General features: G+C 44.7%; 2 protein-coding genes across 2 annotated transcripts; both read left to right on the forward strand.

Annotated features, from left to right (window-relative positions):
• Positions 1-825: 825 nt before the first annotated feature.
• Positions 826-7660, forward strand: LOC103601696 (probable palmitoyltransferase ZDHHC4; the record flags this gene model as incomplete). Its single annotated transcript, XM_008586122.1, has 3 exons — positions 826-951; positions 2093-2337; positions 7320-7660. Coding segments are annotated over 3 exons (662 nt in total), but the record flags the coding sequence as incomplete, so codon positions are not given.
• A 1413-nt stretch (positions 7661-9073) lies between these two features.
• On the forward strand, positions 9074-24089 carry LOC103601694 (chromosome unknown open reading frame, human C7orf26). Its single transcript, XM_008586114.1, has 6 exons — positions 9074-9269; positions 9784-10005; positions 13430-13595; positions 17527-18054; positions 19169-19208; positions 22851-24089. The coding sequence occupies exons 1-6, from the start codon at positions 9078-9080 to the stop codon at positions 23050-23052; spliced, it is 1350 nt and encodes a 449-aa protein (XP_008584336.1). The 5' UTR covers positions 9074-9077; the 3' UTR covers positions 23053-24089.
• The last annotated feature ends 322 nt before the right edge of the window (positions 24090-24411 follow it).

Genomic DNA, 24411 nt, shown 5'->3' on the forward strand with positions numbered 1-24411 from the left:
TTTTTTTTTGGATTGGTATTTGCGTGGTATTTTTTTTCCATCCTTTTACTTTTAAACTTTTCTGTCCTTGAAGCACCAGATGTCCATCAACTGATAAATGGATAAATAAAATGTGATAAACTCATTAAGTGGAGTATTATTTAGTCATAAAAAAGAATGAAATACAGATTCATGCTGCAGCATGGATGAACCTTAAAAACATGCTGAATGAAAGAAGCCAGACACAAAAGGCTACATATTATGTAACTCCATTTATATGAAGTGTCCAGAAAAGGCAAATTCTACAGAGACAGAAAGTAGATTAGTGGTTTCCAAGGCCTGGGGGCATTAAAGAGGAATGGGGAGTGACTGCTAACGGGTTTCTTTTGGGGGTAATAAAAATGTCCTAAAATTGTGGCGATGGTTGCATAACTGCGAATATATTAAAAACCATTAAGTTGTACAATTTATTTATTTATTTATTTATTTATTTATTTGTCCTGTTTTGTGACCGGTAAGGGGATTGCAACCCTTGGCTTGGTGTCGCCCGCACCGCACTCAGCCAGTGAGCGCACCGGCCATCCCTATATAGGATCTGAACCCGTGGTGGGAGCGCGGCTGCGCGCCCAAGCGCCGCACTCTCCCGAGTGCACCACAGGGCCGGCCCTAAGTTGTACAATTTAAATGGGAGAATTGGGTTTGTGAATTATATGTCAATAAAGCAGTTATAAAAAATGAATTACCTAAAATATTAAATATAGTAGTTTTAGTTGTGTTGGGACAGGTTTTGTGAACATCTAGTCGACCATATTGCTTGAAACTGACATTTGTTCTTACTTTTTTCAGGCATCATAACAAAAGCAAATGAATTATTTTTTCTTCAAGTTTATGAATATGATGAAGTGATGTTTCCAAAGAACGTGAGGTGCTCTTCTTGTGATTTAAGAAAACCAGCTCGATCCAAGCACTGTAGTAAGTGGGCTCTCCTGGTTCTAGCTGTACACTCCACAATGCACACATGGGCTTTGTCTGTAAGGGAATGTTTCATGAATCTAAAAGCAGAGCCATCTGATCCCCAGATGTGAGGTGGCCACTACTGGTAGAGGCCAGATAATGGTTTCTTTCAGATGACCGAGGGTATAGTCTTGTGTTCTTGTATAGTGGATGACTCTCAGCCCTGGGCATAACAGCCCTTCCTTGACATGTGGCAGGGCATGCTGCCCAAGAGATGTTTCTGTGGGATGTTGTGTTTGCAGATTTTAGTGGGAAACCTAGTCTTCTGGGGAGCGCCCAAGATTCTAGACTAGTGGTGCCTACCAAAAATATAATGTGAGCCACATATGTAATTTTAAATTTTATAGTGGCCACACTACAAAAGCAGTAAGAGACAATTAATTTTAATCATATATTTTATTTAACCCAACATACCTAAAATATCATTTTAACATGTACAAAATTATTTATGAGATAGTTTATATTCTCTTTTTCATATTAAGTCTTTGAAATCTGGTGTGTCTGCTTCATTTATAACACATCTCAATTCGGACACTAAACTTTCATTGGAAATACTTGATCAATATTTAGAGTTCATAAAATTTACAGTTGGAAGAGTAGACTCACATACCCAAGCTATATCCAGACATTCTTAAAAGTTTTCCAGTAACTGAACTGAATACCAAAATATCATTTTCTTTTACTGTCCACATCTACATTGAAATAATGTTCATCTTCATGAGGAGAATTGACTTGACTTTAAAGCAAAAACATCAGTTTTAAGACTAAGTATGTCCAAATTAGGTAAATTCACTAACTCATATCACCTCAGTATTATTCACATTGAATTCGAAGGAATATTGTATAAATTGAAAAAACTAAATTTGTCAATACTGACAAAGTATTCTTTCAGATTTTTCTTGTAGCCATATTTCAAGTGCTCAATAGCCACATGGCTACTGTATTGGACACTGCAGTTCTAAAAGCTTGGAGATGACAGCTGCCATTTCTCTCTACTCATACTGCCAGTGGTCAGTTTGTAAAAATCTCCATAAGTGTGCGCAATGTCATTGTCTCATCACGGACCAACCCAGTGCATAGCTCCCTTGTTTCTGTTTAGGTGTGTGTAACTGGTGTGTGCATCGTTTTGACCATCACTGTGTTTGGGTAAACAACTGCATTGGGGCCTGGAACACCAGGTACTTCCTCATCTACCTCTTGACGTTGACGGCCTCGGCTGCCTCCATGGCCATTGTGAGCACTGCGTTTCTGGTCCACTTGGTGGTGGTGTCGGAGCTGTACCAGGAGACTTACATTGATGATCTCGGACACTTCCAGGTTATGGACACAGTCTTTCTTATTCAGGTAATTATGCTGTGGGCTGTAGGTTTCTGACTTCAGGTTTCAGAATTGGAGAAAGAATGTTTGTTTTCCCAGTAAAAACATGAAACTATTCCTTTTTTAAAAAATTGATATAAAATGCACATGCCATAATATTCACCCTATTAAAGTGTACGGTTCAGTGGTTTCAGTGTATTCACAGAGTTATGCAACCATCACCACTATCTAATTTTCAGAACATTTCATCACCCCAAAAAGAAACACTCCCCTTTTCTTCCTCCCACAGACCCTGGCAACCACTAATCTATTTTCTGTCTTTATGGATTTGCCTTTTCTGGACATTTCATGTAAATGAAATCATACAGTATGTGGCCTTTTCAAGGTTCGTCCATGTTGGAGCATGAATCTGCACTTCATTCTTTCTTATGGCTGAATAATATTTCATTGTAGGGATATACCACATTTTATTTATTCATCAGTTGATGGACATTTGGGTGTTTCCACTTTTTGGTTATTTTTTAATAATGCTGCTGTGAACATTCACTTACAAGTTTTTGTGTGGACATCTGTTTTCATTTCTCTTCAAAATGTACCTAGGAGTGGAATTACTGGGTCTTATGGTAACTCTGTAATCATTTGAGGAACTGCCAGGCTGTTTTTCAAAGTGTACCATTTTACTTTCCCACCAGCAATGTATTGGGTTTCCAGTTTCTCCACATCCTTGCCAACACTTTTTATTACCTGTCTTTTGATTATAGCCTTCCTCGTGGGTATGAGGTGGTATCTCCTTGCGGTTTGATTTGTATTTCCTTAATGATTAATGATGTTGTGTGTCTTTTCATGTACTTATTGGCAATTTGTATATCCTCTTTGGAGAAATGTCTATTCAAAACCTTTGCCCACTTAAATTGCGTTACGTGTCCTTTATTGTTGAGTTGTAAGAATTCTTTATCTATTCTGGACACTAGAGCCTCATTAGATATATTTCTCCCATTCTGTGGATTTGTCTTTTTATGTTTTTGATAGTTTTCTTTGAAACAGAAGAGTTTTTAATTTTGATGAAGTTCAGTTTATCTGTTTTTCCTTTTGTTGCTTGTGCTTTGGTGTCATATTTAAGAAACCATTGCCTAATCCAAAGTCATAAAGATTTATACCTATGTTTTCTTCTAAGAGTCTTATAATTTTAGCTCTTACATTTAGGTCTTTGATATATTTTGAGTTAGTTTTTATATTTGGTGTAAGGTAGATTTACATCTTTATTCTTTAATATGTGGATATCTAGTTGTCCCAATACCATTTCTTGAAAAGACTTCTTTCCCATTGACTTGTTATGACACCTTGTCAAAAGTAATTTATCATAATGTAGGGGTTGAAGACAATCTTTTAAAAAACTGATTTGGGAGGGGAGGGAGGGAAAAAACAAACAAACAAACAACTCATTTGATCACTAAACAACTTCTACTTCATTTATGGGAAATAGCATATGAGTAGTCATTTTTTGGGGTTAACTGCTTAATTCTCCTTGAATGTTTTTTATTTCTTTTGTTTCAAAGAAAATAATATGTCATGCACAAGTGGGACATATTCCAGAAATGCAAGATTGGTTCAATATAAGGAAATTGATTAATATTATCCACCACATATTAAATATAAGGAGCAATGACCTGGTTATTTGTTTAGATGCTGAAAAGCCTTTCACAAAATTCAACACTTGTTCATGATTAAAAAAACACTCAAAAATAGGAACTGAAGGATATTGAAGGATATTTTCTTAACATGATAAAACACACAGAACCACTTAGTCTTTTTTTTTTTTTTTTTTTTTTTTTTTTGTCTTTTTTTGTGTCCGGCAATGGATCCCAACCCTCAGTGTCGCGCCTGTACCGGACCGGAACCGGCAACGGGATCGCAACCCTCAGTGTTGCACCCGCACCTCGCTCAGCCAGTGAGCGGGAACCGGTCTGTATGTGGGATCCGAACCCTCGGCGGGAGCGCCACCGCGCTCCCAAGTGGCGCACTGTAGCAGTGCGCCCCCGGGCCGGCCCAGAACCACTTAGTCTTTTTTTTTTTTTTTTTGTCTTTTTTTGTGTCCGGCAATGGATCCCAACCCTCAGTGTCGCGCCTGTACCGGACCGGAACCGGCAACGGGATCGCAACCCTCAGTGTTGCACCCGCACCTCGCTCAGCCAGTGAGCGGGAACCGGTCTGTATGTGGGATCCGAACCCTCGGCGGGAGCGCCACCGCGCTCCCAAGTGGCGCACTGTAGCAGTGCGCCACCGGGCCGGCCCAGAACCACTTAGTCTTAAAGCCAGTATCTTTTTTAAAACTATTATTTTAAAATAATTATAGTTTATTGATTTATGGGAGGTTACAAAGAAATACACAGGACATCCCATGCACTCCTAACCCTCTCCTCCTATGCCACTATTTTATACAACCAAGTACAATGCTAAAAATCAAAAAAGTGACATGGGCACAATCCACAGAGCTGATTCACTAGTTGTATGTGTGTGTGTGTGTGTGTGTGCGCGCGTGTGTGTAGCTCTGTGCAGACTTGTGTGTGTAGCCTTGTATAACCACTACTACAATCAAGATGCTCAATTTTACACAAGACTCCTTCGCGTTACCCCTTTATGGCCACACCCATCTCCCCTGCATCCCTAACACCTGGCCACCACCAATCCATTCTCTATTTCTATAATTACGTTATTTCACAGTTGTTTCATAAATAAGAGTCATAAAGTATGCATCCTTTTGAGGTTGGCTTTTTTCACTCAGCATAACTCCCTTGATAGCCATCCACATTGTTGCATGTATCAGTAGCTCATTCCTTTTTATTACTGTGTATTCCATGGGATGCATGTATCAGTTTGTTCAACCATTCATCCTTTGAAGGACAGAGCAGTTGTATTATTTTATATTCCCACCAGCATCCCTGCTGGCATTTAATGTTATCACTGTTTTTCACTCTAGCCATTTTGATAGGTACGTAATGATACCTCATTGTTGTTCTAACCTTGAGTGGTTTTTATTCTTAAATTTTATCCAGTTATGAAAATTTCCAGACCCAGAAGAGTTAAAATAACAGAAGTGACTACCCATAAACCGTCCACCTAGTTTTAAAAATTTAACATTTTAATCTGTTTTCTTTCTGTATATGTGATATATTTTTTTCTGTATTGTTAGAAATAAGTTGGAGATATCGTCACTTCACTGAGCTTGCATGCATCTTTTAAGTATGTCTACATATTGTATAACTACAATTCTGTTATCCCACATAAGAAAAGTAATAATAGGTCTATATTTTATCTAGTCCATATTCAAGTTTTGTTCTGAATATATCTCTTATAAATCTTTTACCTTCCTGAAACAGAATCCACTTTATAGTTATGCCTTGCACTTGAGTGTTATTTCTTTTTAGTCTCTTGTAAGTCTAAAACAGTGCCCCTACCTTTTTTTCATGATTTTTTTTTTTGTAGTCTAGTTGTCTTTTAGAATGCCCTATGGTCTAGATTTCTCTGTTTCCTAGTTGTGCCATCTAACTTTTTTCTATTTCCTTATATTAGTGTAAGCTGGAAGTTAGTTTTAGAGGCTTAGTTAGATTTGGGTTAAATATTTTTGGCAAAAATATTGCTTATGGAACAATGTGTATTTCATATTGCATCCCATGAGGTGGAACATAGTATCAGTAACTCCAGGTTTGATCCATTATTGGTTAAGGTGGTGACCACCAGTGCTCTCTCCATTGGTAAAGCTCATTTTCCCCTTTGCAGTGGGTAATCTATGGTTTTGTTTTTGTATCTAGGACTATTTCGTTAGGAGAGATTCCAAAAAATACAAATACTGGATCAAAGATTATCAACATTATAATACTGTTGATATTAATATATAGTCAAATTGCTTTTCTAAAGCTTATTCTTAGAGCAGAGTATAAGTGTTAATTTCACTGCATCGGAGCAGGCACTGCCGCTGCCTGGGTGTGGGAAGGGTTTTCTAGTTTGATAGGAAAATATGGTGTACCTTTTTAAAAAATTATATTTCTTGGATTAGTTTTGATTACTTTCCTTGTTTGTCAGTCATTTGTATAGCTTCTTTGTGAGATTCTTTGTGAACACCCTTGACCTTGATGTTACAACACTGTGCTCTAACCATCCAAGCTAACCGGCCAGCCTAAATTCTTCATTTTCTTAGTTACAAAAATAACATAAAAATTCAAGCAGTCCAGAAGTAGTGTTTAAAATGAAAAGTGAGAATTATCTCCTCCCCACCCCTGCTCCACTTCCCAGAGGCAACCACTTTTGTAGCTGGTGTGTGTATTTCCAGGCTTTTTTCCTATGTTTATTCATTTGGCCATACACCATCACAGAATTTGTTTTGTTTTGTTTTTACACAAATAAGATCACATTGTGATCCTTGCATCTTGCCTTTCTCATTGGGCAATGTATCACGGTTTTTTCAATATCAGTCCATAGAAATTGACCTCATTTTAATGGCTCCTATTATTCCATAGCGTGACTATCCAAGGGTTTATTTTACTCTTCCTCATGGATGGACATTTAACTTGTTTCTTTCAGGAAGACAGGCTATTAAAATCAATGAATGTCCTTGTACATGAATTTTTGTAGTTGTATTGTTTTAAGAGACATTGCTCTCTTTTGTCCAACTAGATTTTATTTTGATGTGCGAACTAGGTTTCGGTTTATTTATGTTATAAATAGCTAACTGGCATAGCACCATTTCCTGAGTAACCTTTCCCTTTTCCCTCAATGTGAACACTTCATTTAACCCATAGTAGAATCTTGTACATACTAGGATTATTCCTGGACTATTTATCAGTGCTGTTTATGGTTCTGATTTATGTTCAGTGGGTCAGATTTGAGCACAGGAAGGTGAGCTGAGGAGGCAGCTGTTTTGTATCTGTGGGCAGGACCAGGGCTGGTGGGTGCTGACCCTTAGAAATGTCACAGTCCAACTGCCTAATATGCTGTTGCTTCTTTGCCTCCAGTACCTGTTCCTGACCTTCCCAAGGATTGTCTTCCTGCTGGGGTTTGTCATGATCCTGAGCTTCCTCCTGGGGGGCTACCTGTGCTTTGTTCTGTACCTGGCTGCCACCAACCAGACTACTAATGAATGGTACAGAGGTGACTGGGCCTGGTGCCAGCGTTGGCCCCTTGTGGCCCAGCCCCCATCAGCGGAGCCCCAAGTCTACCAGAACATTCACTCCCATGGGCTTTGGAGCAACCTTCGAGAGATATTTCTACCTGCCAATCCACATTATGAGAAAAAAAAGAAATAAGAATGAAAAGTGTTACTGTCTTTTAAATATAGTATACATTTATTTATACACATGGATACTTATGTTCTCAGTGTTGTTTTTTGATTTCTGCTGTGTGTTTATAAGTCGACTTTCAGTGGGTAAGGAAGGGAAGGGACAACTAGTGTTTACTGAGTGCCTCATCTTCGCCAGGTGCTGTGGTAGATTGCCCCCTTGCTTATCCTCTGTTGGAACCGAGCACCTCTGAAGTCCTAGTGTCAAGGGGATCCAGAATGACTTCTCAGAGGTTCCATGTAACACAGAGACCTTGGTCTCTCGCTCTAGACTCTGGGCTCTTGGACAGGAAGGGCTTTACGACTGTCTCCTAATGTGCAGGACAGGGTCTCAGTGACTCAACGTCTCGGAGCTGTGCCTGGATGCGCCTTCTTTATTGCCCTTCCCTATTCTCTATCCCCTCTCTCCCAGGGGATTTTCATCTCCTTAACCACCACAACATCCTCACCCAGGCCTGCCTTTGAGCCAGCATGGGCTTTATACGAGGCACATTCCTGTACCTGTGGCCTGCCTGCCCTCCACGGCCTCTTTTGGCCATATTCAAGTCTTTTCTGCCCTGTTTAAAAATTCCAAAACGAAACAGCTAATTCAATGCCTAGAGATGACTGCTGACCACCAGAAGAGTTTCATATAACGTGCTGAGGATTTTTAGAAGCAGGACGGAGGTGGGTTGGATCTTGTGGGCTACCTAAGAGTCCCATGGCCCTCCCAGGTGAGGCCAAGGATCCAGCATGCAGGGAAGCCAGGCTATTGGAGATTATTGGGGAATAGGGACCCTGGGAATAGGAAGTAGGGAGTAGGGCGGTCCTTACCGGGCATCATCTGTCACAGTAGCCCCTGTGTGCAGAACAGATGTAATCTTTAAGATGGACTGTGGGGGCCAGCCCGTGGCTCACTCGGTAGAGTGCGGTGCTGATAACACCAAGGCCATGGGTTCGGATCCCATATAGGGATGGCCGGTTAGCTCACTGGGTGAGCGTAGTGCTGACAACACCAAGTCAAAGGTTAAGGTCCCCTTACCGGTCATCTTTAAAAAAAAAAAGATGGATTGTGGGGACCTCGAGGGAATCCAAGCCAAGGCTAGGCACCCCAACCCCCACCCTCCCATCCTCGCTGGTGGCAAAGCACGGTGAAATCAAATGGTGGAGGCTTTGAACGCCGCGCAAAACTAGCCAGGGAGCCTCGGAAAGCCTCGAGTGGGCATTCACTGGGGTATGTGGCAAGCTGGACTTGGCGGCGGCTCCTGGTCTTGTGGCCAGGGGGCGGGGCGGGGCGTACCTCCGGCATGTCGTATAACTTCGTATAATGTATGCTATACGAAGTTATTACGGGTCGGGGCGGAGGCGCGGTCGCGCCTCTTTGTCTCCGCAGGCGGCGGCGCGTCCCCGGCTCCCGGGCGGAAGTAGGACGCTCTGGGGCCGCGGCGGCCGCACCATGAGCGACATCCGCCACTCGCTGCTGCGCCGCGACGCGCTGAGCGCCGCCAAGGAGGTGCTGTACCACCTGGACATCTATTTCAGCAGCCAGCTGCAGAGCGCGCCGCTGCCCATCGTGGACAAGGGCCCCGTGGAGCTGCTGGAGGAGTTCATGTTCCAGGTGCCCAAGGAGCGCGGCGCGCAGCCCAAGGTGCGGCGGGGCGGCCGGGGCCAGCGGACCGGGTGACCGCCCCGACGGGTCCCCGATAGGCCCCCTCGATGACAAGTGTTTCCCTAACCTCAAACGCCGTTCGTTCAGGGGCTCCGTTCTCATCCCGGCTTTGCTCTTGCAGCAGTCCCCAGACCCACTTCTCTGCAGTCGCGCGGCGTTGCTTAGCTGCGTGCCTGTTTTGCTGGGCGTGTGACAGCCGTGTATCGCTGGTGTTAGAGCAAGAGACTTTGGGGACTGCCCACTCACTAAAGGCTTGTTAGCCTGTTATCGAGACCGTTGTGGGTCATATTGAGTCCTCCACGATGATGTATGGTATACTCATATGTAATCTTTTTCTGAGATTAACAGCAAAGTTCTACTTCTTGGGACCTGGGCTTCAGAAGGGTGAAAAGTACTCTCAAGGAAATAATATATTTCCTGTTTTCTTACTGTGTGAATTAATTAGCATGTTAAAGCCAAATTTCTTATAGCTTCTCCTGGATTTGTTTTGCAGAGACTGAATTCACTTCAGGAGCTTCAACTTCTTGAAATCATGTGCAATTATTTCCAGGAGCAAACGAAGGACTCTGTCCGACAGATTATTTTCTCATCCCTTTTCAGTCCCCAAGGAAACAAAACCGATGACAGCCGGATGAGCTTGTTGGGAAAACTGGTCTCTATGGCCGTGGCTGTGTGTCGAATCCCAGTACTGGAGTGTGCAGCCTCCTGGCTTCAGGTAGTACTGCTCTAGAAATAGCCTTCCTTCTGAGAGTGAAGAGTTTACTGTCAGTAATTTTCTTTCTTTTTTTTTTTTTTTTCTAAAAATGACCAGTAAGGGGATCTTAACCCTTGACTTGGTGTTCTCAGCACCACGCCCACCCAGTGAGCTGACTGGCCATCCCTATATGGGATCCGAACCCGTGGCCTTGGCGTTATCAGAACCACACTCACCCGAGTGAGCCACGGGCCGGCCCCTTTTTTATATTTATTTATTTTTTTTTTTTCCTTTTTTTTGTCTTTTTTTACTGACGGGTAACGGGATCGCAACCCTCGGTGTCGCGCCCGTACCGGGGTCCGGCAACGGGATCGCAACCCTCGGGGTTGCGCCCGCACCGCGCTCAGCCAGTGAGCGGGAACCGGTCTCCACATGGGATCCGAACCCTCGGCGGGAGCGCCACCGCGCTCCCAAGCGGCGCACTCTCCAGTGCGCCACCGGCCGGCCCTAGTAATTTTCATTTAATTGGTTTTCTCGAGGTCTTTTCCTCTTATGTTACTTCCTTGATCATTACTGCCTTGTGTACTGATAGCTGCACCATAGTCCCATTTTTATATAGAGAAAGTAACCACTCTTGAGAACATAGTAGTTTGTAATGGTAAATGATTTTTTTTTTTTTTTTATGAAGGAAAAAAGAAAAGGTCCAATCTTCAGAACAACTGAAAAATCTTTTTCTTAGGTGAGAATGATAAGGTAGTATTTTGAAAAAGTATGCATGTAGTCTCAAAGATAAGATTTTTTTAAAAAGGATTATTATATATCAAATCGTGACAATGTTTACTTGTCATTAGGAAGTTGTTACTGACAAGTTAGGTGAGTAAGCATGTGAGTTGTTTTACAGTAGAACAGTGTGACATCACAAAATTGGTGGCTTTTCTAATGGATATAGATATAAGAGCCTTCTCGACTGTTTTTAAATATTACATGTTATATAAAATGTATATTTACAATAGGTTTAATTAGATGGTATTTTGGAAGATTCATTTTGTTTTGCTTTTTTGCTACTCAGAGTCTTTGAAAAGTTGATAATCCATTTAGAACAATTATTAGTCAAAAATTTTGAATCATCTGATTGTTAGCCAAGCTAGCAGAATTAACTGCATTTAGTTTCATAAACCTGCCTCATTCTCAAGTACTGGAAAATTTTTTTCCAATTTAATTAAATGTTTTTCTTGTAATCTTACTTAACCTTAAAATTTGACTAGCAATAATATATTATTTGTAGGGCTGGCTGGTTAGCTCACTTGGTTAGTGCATGGTGCTGATAAAACCAAGGTCAAAGGGTTTGGATCCCCACACTGGTTAGCTGCCCCCCAAAAAAGATTTAAAACATTATTTGTAGAACACAGGTAAATCTCAGTGGAATCTGTACCTAAATTTTCACTAATCCAATTTCTGGGGCATCTAAATTGATCATGTGCCTTATATTTAATCTCAGAATTACCTTTATCTCTTGACAGCCTAGTGAAACCAAGTTTAACATCTTCTAATTTAGGGCCGGCCCATGGCTCACTTGGGAGAGTGTGGTGCTGATAACACCAAGGCCACGGGTTCAGATCCCTATATAGGGCCAGCCTGTGGCTCACTTGGGAGAGTGTGTTGCTGATAACACCAAGGCCACGGGTTCAGATCCCTATATAGGGCCAGCCTGTGGCTCACTTGGGAGAGTGTGTTGCTGATAACACCAAGGCCACGGGTTCAGATCCCTATATAGGGCCAGCCTGTGGCTCACTTGGGAGAGTGTGTTGCTGATAACACCAAGGCCACGGGTTCAGATCCCTATATAGGGCCAGCCTGTGGCTCACTTGGGAGAGTGTGTTGCTGATAACACCAAGGCCACGGGTTCAGATCCCTATATAGGGCCAGCCTGTGGCTCACTTGGGAGAGTGTGTTGCTGATAACACCAAGGCCACGGGTTCAGATCCCTATATAGGGCCAGCCTGTGGCTCACTTGGGAGAGTGTGTTGCTGATAACACCAAGGCCATGGGTTCAGATCCCTATATAGGGCCTGTCCGTGGCTCACTTGGGAGAGCGTGGTGCTGACAACACCAAGTCAAGGGTTAAGATCCGCTTACTGGTCATCTTTTTATTTTTTTATTTTATTTATTTTTTAAATTTTTTGTCCTTTTTTGAGACTGGCTGCAGTGGGCTCAGCCAGTGAGTGCACCGGTCATCCCTATATAGGATCCGAACCCGCGGCGGGACTGATCTCCCAGCGCCGCACTCTCCCGAGTGTGCCACGGGCTCGGCCCTAAACCTCAGTTTTCTGAGGCTTCTAATTATTATAACATTAATGATTAAAATTTTTGTAGAGTAATTACTATGCAGGCCGAGGTTTGCAATCCCGTTGCCGGTCCCCGGTCTGGTACGGGGGCAACACTGAGGGTTGCGATCCGTTGCCGGACACGGAAAAAAGACAAAAAAAGACAAAAAAAAAAAAAAAAAAAGAATTTATCTTGTGGTGCTGTTGTGCTGGCATTTTGGCAAAATGAAAGCAGATGTGAACAACAGAAAAAGGTCTTAGTGGTTTGGATCAGGGTTTGGCACGCTGGAGTGAGGAACTGCAGCTTTCTCCTGTGTAAAAGTAGAGAAATTGATGTTCTTAATGGCTGGTTTGGTGTTGTGGGGGCAAATTACAGTCTGAATAAACAATCTGGCCTTACTCTCTCGTTCTTGTTTCTCCTGTAGTTTCTCCTGCTGGCCAAGTTGGCACCCTGGAACTATATAGCATCCTGAGCTGCTGAACGTGGCCAGAGCTACAAATTGACATATAAGTTGGAAGGAAAAAGGCAGGGGAGGATGGTGATGTAGGTTCAAAAGTATTATAGAAACCTGCTGAGGAGAATAGGACTGTAAGGGAAATTTAGAAAGTACTGCTCTAAACAAACATTTTAATCATGTGATAGTTCACAAATTCTCCTAAATCTCTTCAGAGTGGTAACAACTGTTAATTTTTACCTGCAGAGTCTCACCTGGAATCCTGTAGGGTTACAGAAGTTGTCATTTCATCACCTGAAGTCAGAAATGATCTTTCCCAAGCAAACTTTAAAGCAAGGATTGGCAGACGTTTCCCGTAAAGGGCAAAATAGTAAATATTTTAGATGTTGCAGGTCACACAGTCTCTGTCACACTTACTCAGCTCTGGCCTTGTCATGGGAGAGCAGTGTTAGACAGTAGGCAAACAACTGAACACAGCTGTGTCTTGATGAAACTTTATTTACAAAAAGGGGTGGTGGGACGGATTTCGCCTGTGGGCTTTAGTTGCTGACTCCTGCTTCAAATTAAGCTGTTAACATGTTTTTCCCCTCTTGGAAGTGGTATTGCCAGTTCTGGCGGTCTTTGCCGTATGTACGTAGCAGTGATGTGACTGTGGCTTCTCTGCAGCGGACGCCTGTGGTCTACTGTGTGAAGTTGGCCAGGGCCCTCGTGGATGACTACTGCTGTCTGGTGCCCGGATCCGTTCAGACGCTGAAGCAGATATTCAACGCCAGCCCTCGATTCTGCTGCCAGTTCATAACTTCCGTCACTGCGCTCTATGACCTGTCATCAGGTAAACTTTAAACAGGTTGTTGCTGTTAAAGGAGATTCAACTGATTGCTAGTTTTATTTGCCACTGAATACCCAGGTGAAATGTTCATTGACTGCTTTGGACTTTTTTCTCTGAAATGTATGTTTTTATTTTGGGCCCAAAGCTAAATGTGTGGGCCACCTGCACTGTGCAGTTTGCTAAGAGGGAGCTTTCCTTAGTGATATCCAGTTGTCTCACTCAGTCTGAGTGGTTGAAGCGGCAGACAGCACCGAAAGCCAGATAGGATCTGACGTCTGATGAGACGTGGCTTTCTCTCTAGACGCATAATTTGCTTTTTTATCCCCTACTTTTTATTTTGAAAAAATTCAAAACTTCAGAAAAGTTATAAGAATAGTGAAACAAATATTCATATACTTGTCACCTAGATTCAATCATTATTCACATTTTGTCATGAATTCTGTTTCTCCACACACACACACACACAATTCATATACTTGTCACCTAGATTCAATCATTATTCACATTTTGTCATGAATTCTGTTTCTCTTCACACACACACACACACACACACACACACTTTTTTTCCCTGAACTATTGAGAATTTGTTGATATCATGTGCCAAATACTTAAGCATATATCTCCTAAGAACAACATTCTCTTGCATAAGCATGATGCTGTTATCACACCTAAGAAATTTAATATCTACGGAATACTGTTATCTAATATATAACTTCTATTCAGATTTTCTGATTGTCTCAATCATGTCTTTTATTGCCTTTTTTTTTTTTACTTTGAGGGATCAGGAGAATTCAGGGTCCAGTCAGAGATCATATATTATATATAGTCGTCATGTCTCTTTGGTCTTTTTATTTTTATTTTATTTATTATTTATTTAAGATGACCAGTAAGGGGATCTTAACCCTTGACTTGGTGTTGTCAGCACCACACTCTCCCAAGTGAGCGAACCGGCCATCCCTATATAGGAATCTGAACCCGTGGCCTTGGTATTATCAGCACAACACACTCCCGAGTGAGACACGGGCCGGCCCTCTTTGGTCTTTCTAAGTCTAGACCAGCTCCCCAGCATTTAAAAAAAAATCTTTAATAACATTGACATTTTTGAAGCGCTCAGGCCTGTTTTGTAGAATGTCCCTTAATTTGGATTTGTCTGATTGTTTCCTTACGAAAAGATTTGAGTTAAACTTTCTGGCTACAATATTACTAGGTGACAGTGTATCCTCAGTGCTTTGCACTAGGAGACATGCATGTTGGTTCTACTGTTAGTGACATTTTTGAGGCTTTCTCAGCAGGATGCCAGTAGAGGTCCTCGGAACCACAATGAGATAGCATTTGGCTTTGGCTTTGGCTTGGAGAAGCACAGGTCCCTTATCCTTGTCCAGCAGCAGATCCCTCCCAATGAAAAAACACAAAAAACAAAAAACATTAGAAGCTGACCAGCTGTGGTGGAATTGGGGCAGGGGACTCGGACTCCCACTCACTGGGCTTTGCTGCCCACTTTCTTTCTCTGGGGGTGGGTTCCAAGGAACAGGGATTGAAAGCATGGCTTTCTAGTACACAGAGTCCTTCCATGTCTGTGTCCTTGTGTGATGCCTATAGCCCTGTGTGGCTCCCAGGCAGGACTGTGGGCCTTGATTTCCATGTGGGAAGTTATGGGCCCTGGCAAGTGGCTTTCTGTGCAGAGCCAGGCTCAGAGCTCTTTCTTCTGCTTGTGTTTCAGGTTCTTCCTTTTCTGTCCTTGGCTCTTGCTGCTCAGAGGGCAAGTAGTCTCTTTCTTATCCCTCAGTCCGATAGCTAAGCCAGCAGTTTGAGAGCCTTCAATGATATCTTCCATTTTCGTGCGGTCCATTATTGGTCTTCCATCAGCCCCCTCGTTATATTTGAGCTTCCTTTTATTTTAACATTTTTTTTTTGCTGTTGGACTTTTTAACCCTTTTGAGAAAGTCTGTGTGGAGATAGCATAAGCATGCAAGTATGTACCATCTTTATGTGCTGATTTCCTGTTCTCTCTCACATGGCACTTAGCCACTGGAATGGGACACAGGTCCTGTAGAGCGGGCCATGCTGTTAGAGTGGAATTTCCCTGGCACTCTCCTGCAAAGACTTCCTAAGAGCTGGGAACAGTAGTCAGGGCTTTTGTTTTCCAATAGGAAAGATTTAATTAAACCCAGTTTTCAGCATCATAGTTGCCTTCAAGTCATTTATTCCGGGCCAATAAGGACAGAAATTGGCCTTGTAGTTGGCAATGGATGAGTTAGCACATGGAATAGAAAGTGATATTCAGGAAATACCACTGACTTGCTAGAGTGGATCTAAGTCATGGTATTTTTCGCTTAAGCCAGTGTATCAGTCTGATATGCTGGTGATTTCTCAAGCCACTGAGCACACAGTGGTGGCCTGGAGGCTACCATAAGAATGGTGATTGCTGCTGCTCTTGGGTGGTTATGGTAACAGGAGAACATTCTTGGGGAGTCAGAACTACAAAAAGGAAGAAGCTTGCCTAACCATACAGAACTTCCTCTTTTCTAAATGGTGCCGAGAGCTTGGTTCTCTAAGTAGGAAGGTTGTAGAGATTGAGGATTCACTCACAAAGTACACACACTTATGTGTATGCCCAGGGCACGTGTGTACACCTGCACACACTGCCTTCAAGCTATTGGAGATGGCTCAGCTGAGATGGGGGGAGGAAGGGAGGGCACACCAGAGGAGTGGATGTGAGCCTGGCGTTTCCCAGACAGAAACATCTTGGGGGAGTCAAGGCACCAGACATGGGATTGCCAAGTAAGAATTGTAGACGACAACTACAACCTACTGTTGACATCAGTTCACAGCTGAAGGGGTGGGATGATGGGTGGTTAATATTAAAGCAATCAGTAGGAATAATCTCAGGAGAAAAGACCAGTCTCCAGAGAAAGAGCAGTTGGAAACCTTTTATCAACATGTATCTTGCTCCTCCCACACTCTCCTTTTTTGTGCTTGGCTTTGAATCACCTCAGCAGCCTAGATGGGGCTCTGTCATTCTTAGCTATCCCATAAGCTATGGGGTGCACAGCTCCAGAGAGAGGAGGCTGGGGATTTACTCCTGTGAACACAGCCAGGCATCCTAAGGGCATTGCATGCTGTTTGCAGGATGGGCTGTGTAGCCTAACGGCTAAAAGCCAGGCAACAGCTGAGGTCAGATCTGGGCCACCACATAGTTTTGTTGAGTCTTGGGGAAATTATTTAACATCACTGTGCCTCAGTTTCCTCTTCCTTTGTATGGGAATAAAAGATGGGGTTGTTGGAGGATTAAATGAGCTAATCTATATAAAGGACTAAGACGAATGTTAGCACAGAATAAGCCCAGAAAAGTGTCAGCATTTGTTCTTGTTCTCAGTCTAGGCTGTAGAGTGTGCCAAGTCTTGGATCACAGGAGGTCAGGCTCTTGCTTAAATGAAGGTTCCAGCTTTGGGGCTGGGATGGCCCTTGGCAGCTGACAGATGACTGACAGGACCCTGAAGGTCACCATAGCTTTCACTGTACCATGCAGGAGACACCGAATACAAGGAGGAAACTTACTCACAAGGGAAGGGGTGAAGTGTGGTGGTAGTTTTGCACACAAAAAAGTGAATTTTATTTTAATTGACACAGAAGGAAATTTCTTCCAAGCATAATGGAGTTCTAGGGAGCTGTTGATTTAACAAGTCCTTCTTGAGTCTCTGCCTTGGCCAAGTGATCCTGGGTACTGGGGATGTAACATTGACTAAAACAGGCATCCCAGCTTTCAGGGAGTGGATGTTCTAGGGAATGAGAGAGAAAACACAAGCGAGGAGGTAGTGATTTCAGTGTCAGGCGGTGAGTGCTGTGAACCTGGGGGTCTGTCTTCCAGCTTTCTGCTTCCTATTCCTGTCCTGGAGGCCGAGAACACTTCTGACTTAATGGTCTTCGTTTTCAGATGATCTCATTCCACCTTTGGACTTGCTTGAAATGATTGTCAACTGGATTTTTGAGGACCCAAGATTGATTCTCATCACTTTTTTAAATACTCCGATTGCAGCCAATCTACCAATAGGATTTTTAGAGCTCACCCCGCTCATTGGATTGATCCGCTGGTGCGTGAAGGCCCCTCTGGCTTATAAAAGGAAAAAGAAACCCTCTTTATCCAATGGCCACATCAACAACAAGGTTGCACAGGACTCGGGTGAGGTGATGGACAGAGACTCCCACCTCTTGTACTCAAAACTCCACCTCAGTGTCCTTCAGGTTCTCATGACGCTCCAGTTGCACTTAACTGAGAAGAATCTTTATGGGCGCCTGGGGCTGATCCTGTTTGACCACATGGTCCCGCTGGTAGAGGAGATCAACCGGTTGGCAGATGAACTGAACCCTCTGAACGCTTCCCAAGAGATCGAGCTCTCGCTGGACCGGCTGGCACAGGCTTTGCAGGTGGCCATGGCCTCGGGAGCCCTGCTGTGCACAAGAGGTAGGTGATTGCTGGCCCAGGCCTCCTGGAAGTAGGGACACCACTACCCTGGCAGAAACAAAATAGGAGCTCCAAGACAGACATTGTTTTTGCTTCTTTTAGGACTTCCTTTCCTCCTAGTGATCAGAGAGGAGGGTAGAAGTCACAGAACAGCTCCGGTAGTGGCCTCTCACCCGCTAGTGGCCTCTCACCCCACTGTCCCACATCACCCCTGTCAGAGTCCTAACATGCTGCAGACGTGATGTTGCTCACAGAACAGCTCCGGTAGTGGCCTCTCACCCGCTAGTGGCCTCTCACCCCACTGTCCCACGTCACCCCTGTCAGAGTCCTAACATGCTGCAGACGTGATGTTGTCTGGCTCTTTTTTGCCCAGGACTGGGGACTCTTTGTGAGCATGGATAATTTTTCCTTTTGAATCTTTTTTCTTTTTCTGCAGTCCTTTTTTTATTGAGACATAATTTACATACAATAAAATGCACAGGTTAAATGTAATGTTTAATTGATGCATTTGGACAAATATATGAGGGCACTTCAAAAAGTTTGTGGAAAAAATTAATTAAAAGATAATATGAATCCTTCCATGAACTTTCTGAAGACCCCTTGTATACATTCATGTAACTGATACCAAGTCAAGACCTACGACATTTCCATTTTGATGGTTCCCTAATTCTCCTGCATTTCAACGTTTGATCTCTCCCAGGAGAATGATCTGGTGCTAATGACATGCTTGTGTTTGCTCTTTAACTGTTGACTAAGCCACAGGGTTGCCTGTGGCCCCGAGGTATGGTCACTGGCCATGAGTTTCTGGCCTTACCGCTGCTCTTGGAACACCTTGGGTGCCTGATTGTTCCATGAGAGCTTGGCCTTTGGGCTCTTTCCCAGCCACCTGACTGCCAACAGGGCTGCCCTCTTTCCTAAGCGACTTCTTCTGTTTTGGGCTTAGTTTGTTAAAGCGAAAATTGAAGAAGAGGAGAACCCAGTTTCTATGTGATGCTGGGAAAATGTAGTATAAGACCCAAATGCTATCTTGCTAGCATCCTTGAAGAGAACATCAGTGAGTATTTCACCACATTGTTTCTAGTCTGTTCCTTAATCTTGTATCTCCTAATTTCAGATGACCTCAGAACCTTGTGCTCCAGGCTGCCCCATAATAAGTAAGTGCCCTCTCGAGGCTTCCAGGTGGGCTGGCATTGTTGGGGCAGGGTGTGGGGAGGCAGGTCGGCAACACTGGGCAGACTTGTTTGTGCTGGGTTCCTTGGGGAGAATTGGTCTGCAGGGTCTAAGAGCTTCTCTCTCTAAGGAACCTCTTAAGGATAAGTGGGAATGGATATATGATAGCATAACCCATGTGAGAGTAAATAAGAAAAAGTGATCATCTTGCTGGGAGTCAAGGAAAGAAACAAGAGCACACTCCAAATATCATCTAATGCTCATTTAATTAGCATGCATATATTTAGTGGTGAGGCTGGTGCACTGGCACTTTGTCGGTGATGTGAATTGCACAGCCCATTGGATAGTACTGCAGAGCCACAGCCCTACAGTGCAGTGTGTTGCTTACCAGCAGCACCCGGCCATCAGGTGGCCTGGACCTGGTTTCTGAGTGCAACTCTGTCTGTGATTTGCTGTGATGCTTGGGCAGTCTCCTCACATGTCTCCGAGCCTCAGTCCCCCCCCCCCACCTTGTAAAATGGGGGGCAAGACTATTGCCTACCTCATAGTGTGGGAACAGGGATGAAATGAGATGTGTTTATAAATTTCTCAGCATGGTCCCTGCTACGTGGGAACCTCTCCATAAATGCAGTCATAGTGGTGAAAAGCGGGAACTGCGGCCACACCGATTCTGGTAAGAATCCTGGCCTTGCTACATCCTGTATATATGACCTGGGCAAGTTCCTCTACCTCCTGCTGCCTCAGGTTTCTCATCTGTAAAATCGAGAAAATCATAGAACCTGCTTCATGTCCCCCTTGCTGTCCTCCCCCTCCCTGCCATAGTGAGGACTAAATGAGTAAAAACACAGAAAGCACTTAGAGCAGTACTTGGTGTACAATAAGCATCCAATAAGTGTTAGCTGCTGTCACTGTTACCGTTCTTTCAGTAACTTAGGAATTTTCTCTTCTGTGAACCTATCCTGAGAAAAGAAGCCAAAAGCCATTTGCACAAAAAGTGTTTCATCCAAATACAGTGTTAGTAGCGAAAAGCTGAAAGCAACCTAGCTATCCCGCAGCATAGGGATACTTAGTAAATTAGTTGCGATATATCAGAAGGGTAGACCATTATGTATCCACTAAAAGTGGTAATTGCTAGTTTCAACTGCTGTGCAAGGAACTGTTTATAGTTGAAGGCAGAACTCCTGGGCACATGGGCAGGGTTTGTAGAAATGAAACAACTCAGTTAAATTGGTAGGATTATTCATGTTCTTACTTCAGACAGTCACATTGGTCCTTAACAAGGAGTCGTGGGGTTCCAGGGCTGGTATTGGCAGGCAGTGTGGACAGAGGGGAGCGAGCTCACTCAGCCACATCTTGGGTGCTCACAGCTACCGGGGCCGGGCCTGCCGGCTCTGCCAGGTCCAGCAAGTTTGGGCAGGCACTGGCAGGCTAACACAGAAACATAATTTGAGGTCAGGGATTGGCTGGATGCTGATTCATGGCAGGCAGAGGAACAGTGTCCTTGCACTGTGGTTGGTGGACTCTTGCCAAGCCACACTCTGCCGCCAGCTCTACAGGGAAGAGCAGCTTGGATCAGGTGTCTGGGTAAATAGGAAAATGGTGCAGTGGAGTGGATCCTGCTGGGACAGAGTAGTCCTGCTTGGGATGTTACATCAACAGAATGGACACACTGTCTGGAGGGCTGCTTTCCCTTGGGAGCTACATGAGTCTTTTTCTTTTTTTGGTCTGGGTTCCAAGAAAATTCTCCAGCATCTGAGGACATCGTTAGTATAAATTGGCACCTTTCCTCCCTTTGTAGTAATCCCTTCGTAATAGTTCCCTTCTTTGTCCACAGGTTTTATTAATGTTTTAGTGCTTAGGGGGCATTAAAATAATGATAGGGTATAAATCCTTATGTCATCTTAGTCTGATAACTAGTGGTCTGCACTGGAATCCCCTCTGCAACTTCATAGCAGTCCCCTGCAGTGACACTTCTAGAGTATCAAAGTGGCTGCCTTTCCTAATTCATATCCAGGGGAACCCCATCCTCCCAGGGGTAGGCCTGGCACTGATGTGAGGAGAAGGAGAGGACGGATAGTTGCTTGGAATGCTGCTTTGATTTCTCACTGTCTCTTTTGTGTTAGTTGTCTTCCCGCCTACACTGGAAACCTTGATTCCTATCTCTGGCAGGGTGTGCAGATTCAAACAATCACATGACCTAAATTTTGCCTCTATAGTACTCCCTCCTTGGGTTTATTTTTTATTGAATTTCTTACCCAGAGCTAATAAGAGGTAATAATGTAAATGAAGAGCACTGGGCCACTAAGATGTACCAATCTTCATGCCCTAATTTACCACTCGAGGCCCTCTGTGGGCTCTGAGCACCAGCCTGTGTGCTGGGGTTGAGTGAGGGTCAGTCTGTGACGGTCTGTCTGCAGAAGAGGCTGGAGAAGGCAGAGGAAAGGAAGGGGTGTGGGATTTGGTCACTTCAAGCTGATGGCAGGACGTGGTGGGGTGAGGCTGGGGAAAGCTGGAGGCGGTGAGCATAGGTTTGAGGTTCTGCTGATTGTCCCTGGGGAGAGTGGGGTCAGGAAGGATGGGCCGGTGAGCACAGGGGGAGGAGGATTGCCGGCAGGACGTGGTGGGGTGAGGCTGGGGAAAGCTGGAGGCGGTGAGCATAGGTTTGAGGTTCCGCTGATTGTCCCTGGGGAGAGTGGGGTCAGGAAGGATGGGCCGGTGAGCACAGGGGGAGGAGGATTGCCAGAAAGTGGAGGCTGTGGGTATGCTGCGCCATGAAGAGGGGAAGGTCCAGGCATCTGGGGCTGGGGCGGTCATGGCTGGAAGGGAATTGGGCGGGATGGTGAGGGTGTGCAGTTGTTCCCACAGATCCCAGAGCCTGGTGGGTTGGGGGGGCGCCTGTGAGCAGGAGGGTCTGAAGCTTCGCAGGTGGGGGTAGAAAAGGGGGTAGGTCCTGAAGGTCAGGAAGGTCTGGGGTCCGGGCCTAGGCCATCTTTGAGGGGGGCACTACATCAGACTCTATTTCAGGGTTATTTGCAAGGCCAGCTTTTGTGGGGTTCCTACTTGGAATTCAGTTAGGATTTGATCATTAAGAATGAGTTTGGGAAAACTGGCCTGCCGTCCTGTTTGCTGCAGTGCCTCAGTCACAACCCTTGCAAGCAGAAAGCCAGCAGAGACTGAAACAGAAGCCGATATGCGGTGGGCCCTGTGCCCCAGCTGTTGAGGGCAGAGGGGGCTGCATGCTGCATCTGGACCTCTCTGTGGCCCACAGGCCTGGTGTGCAGGCCCCTCTCTCCTCACATTGTCACCTGCAGGGTCCTGTCTCTCTCACTGCTGGTCCTTCCCCTCTGGCTCTGCCTGGGTCTTGGTCTAAATCCTGCCACCCCCAGGTCACCTCCTCTGCTCTTCCCCAGCCACAAGCTTGCTCCCTCCCTCCTGTGCTCGGTTTTTACCTGTCCAGAAACTTGCCTGGTCTGTGCCTCCAGTTGTGTTAGGCCACCACCAAATCCAGGCCTCTCTTTTCTCTGCCCTGTGGGCCCAGGTGATGCACAAAGCCAGCTCTGATTCTTGTGTGTTGTAGAATATTGTCTTGGAATTGGTGGTCCTAACCCTTTTCCTTGTGTTTGCAGCCTGCTCCAGCTGGTGATCTCAGGCCCAGTTCAGCAGTCGCCACATGCAGCACTCCCCCCTGGGTTCTACCCTCACATCCACACGCCCCCGCTGGGCTACGGGGCTGTGCCAGCCCATCCTGCTGCCCACCCTGCCCTGCCCACCCACCCCGGGCACACCTTCATCTCAGGCATGACGTTCCCGTTCAGGCCCATCCGCTAGGCTGGCCTCTTGAGTGCCGCCAAGCGGCAGTGTGCCTTCTGCACCTGGGTTGGAGGAAGCCTTCTGGAGGAAGGGGTGACCGACCCCACAGAAGAGGACCTTGGGGAGGCAGCCAGTGGCCCCTCCTTGCCGGCAGAACCGTCTTAGTGCAGAAGTTCTGAGTCGTCACAGTCCAGGTGCCTCCTGTCTGGTCATATTCTTAAAAATCCAGATTGGATGGATGAAAGGAAGAACGTACAGCCCTCTGCAGAAAGAGTGCTGCAGGTGTTTTTAAAATACGCCAATTCTGTGAGCCTTTGTTCTCTTATGTGTCACTTCAGACACTCTGAGCCTGTGCCATGAGGAATGCTGACATGAGGAGCCACGTTTGCAAGTCTGTCTGTCTGGCCTCTTTCCTTGTGAAGTGATGTGTCCCTGCCATCCATACAGGCTCTTTCTGCAGCTCCGTGAGCTCAGGGCTGAAACGTCATGCCTGTAGGCTTGTGCACAGCGCTCGGCACTGCTCAGGGAAACCTGTCGGGATTTCCTCATCACCTAAGAAAGGAGCTTCTCTGTTTTATTGGGGGTCTCTAAATTTTCCTTTCATATGTTCAAATAAATTTTTTCTAAACAGTGTAATAGATTTTATGGAATATATTTTAACAGTGTAATAAATGTGAGCTGCATAAGTTTTCTTCCCAATCTGTGATGATCATGATAAGAAGATTGAGCACTAGTTTTTAGCTACTTCTTTTGACAGAAACACTGCAAACACAGTGTCCCTGCACTGAACTAGGTGCCTGGGGTCTGCTGGCACAAAGAGCACTCCAGTTTGTTTTGGGTTCGTGTTCTTTCTTCCTTCAGGTACAAAATTCAGCCCTCAGGAATTTTTTCCTAGTCCAGGATTGTAAGGTATCTGCTTTTGAGTTCTCATTTCTTGATTTTGGGAGGAAGAGACGATCAGTAACCATGTCACCCTGACTCCCCTAGCATGAAAGTGAGAATTGAGAGATGTAACGGCAAACAATAAAATATTAAAGGACTAAGATTCACTTGTAGGGATATTTAATCTTGTGGTTTATTTACCCTTCTGTTCCTGGTTGACAGCCATAACCTAGAAGACCAGACCAAACCAGATGGCCTAACAAATTCATGTGTGTATGTGTTAAACCTGGAGTTTAAGGCATCTATCAAGATCAGTAACATGAGCTAATGGAGTTAGCTCATGTAAGGGCTGTCTTTGGTTGGCGAGGACCATGTGTCCTTTCTCAGGGTCAAGAGCCCCCAGCTTTCCTTGAGCCCCTAGAGTGTCAGCCAGGTCTTCACAGTTGCAGCCAGGGCATAGGAACCAGCCTGCGAGGTGAAGCCTATGGGGAACTC

The sequence above is a fragment of the Galeopterus variegatus genome, unplaced genomic scaffold, assembly GCF_000696425.1.
Source record: "Galeopterus variegatus unplaced genomic scaffold, G_variegatus-3.0.2 Scaffold3835, whole genome shotgun sequence".
NCBI classification, from domain to species: Eukaryota; Metazoa; Chordata; class Mammalia; order Dermoptera; family Cynocephalidae; genus Galeopterus; species Galeopterus variegatus.

Excerpts from the sequence above, each read along its gene's own strand:
- LOC103601694 (XM_008586114.1), top strand. The coding sequence starts at position 9,078 with ATGAGCGACATCCGCCACTCGCTGCTGCGCCGCGACGCGCTGAGCGCC. Across the intron at positions 18,055-19,168 it reads AGCCCTGCTGTGCACAAGAG|ATGACCTCAGAACCTTGTGC; the intron begins GTAGGTGATTGC and ends TCCTAATTTCAG. Across the intron at positions 19,209-22,850 it reads TCCAGGCTGCCCCATAATAA|CCTGCTCCAGCTGGTGATCT; the intron begins GTAAGTGCCCTC and ends TTGTGTTTGCAG.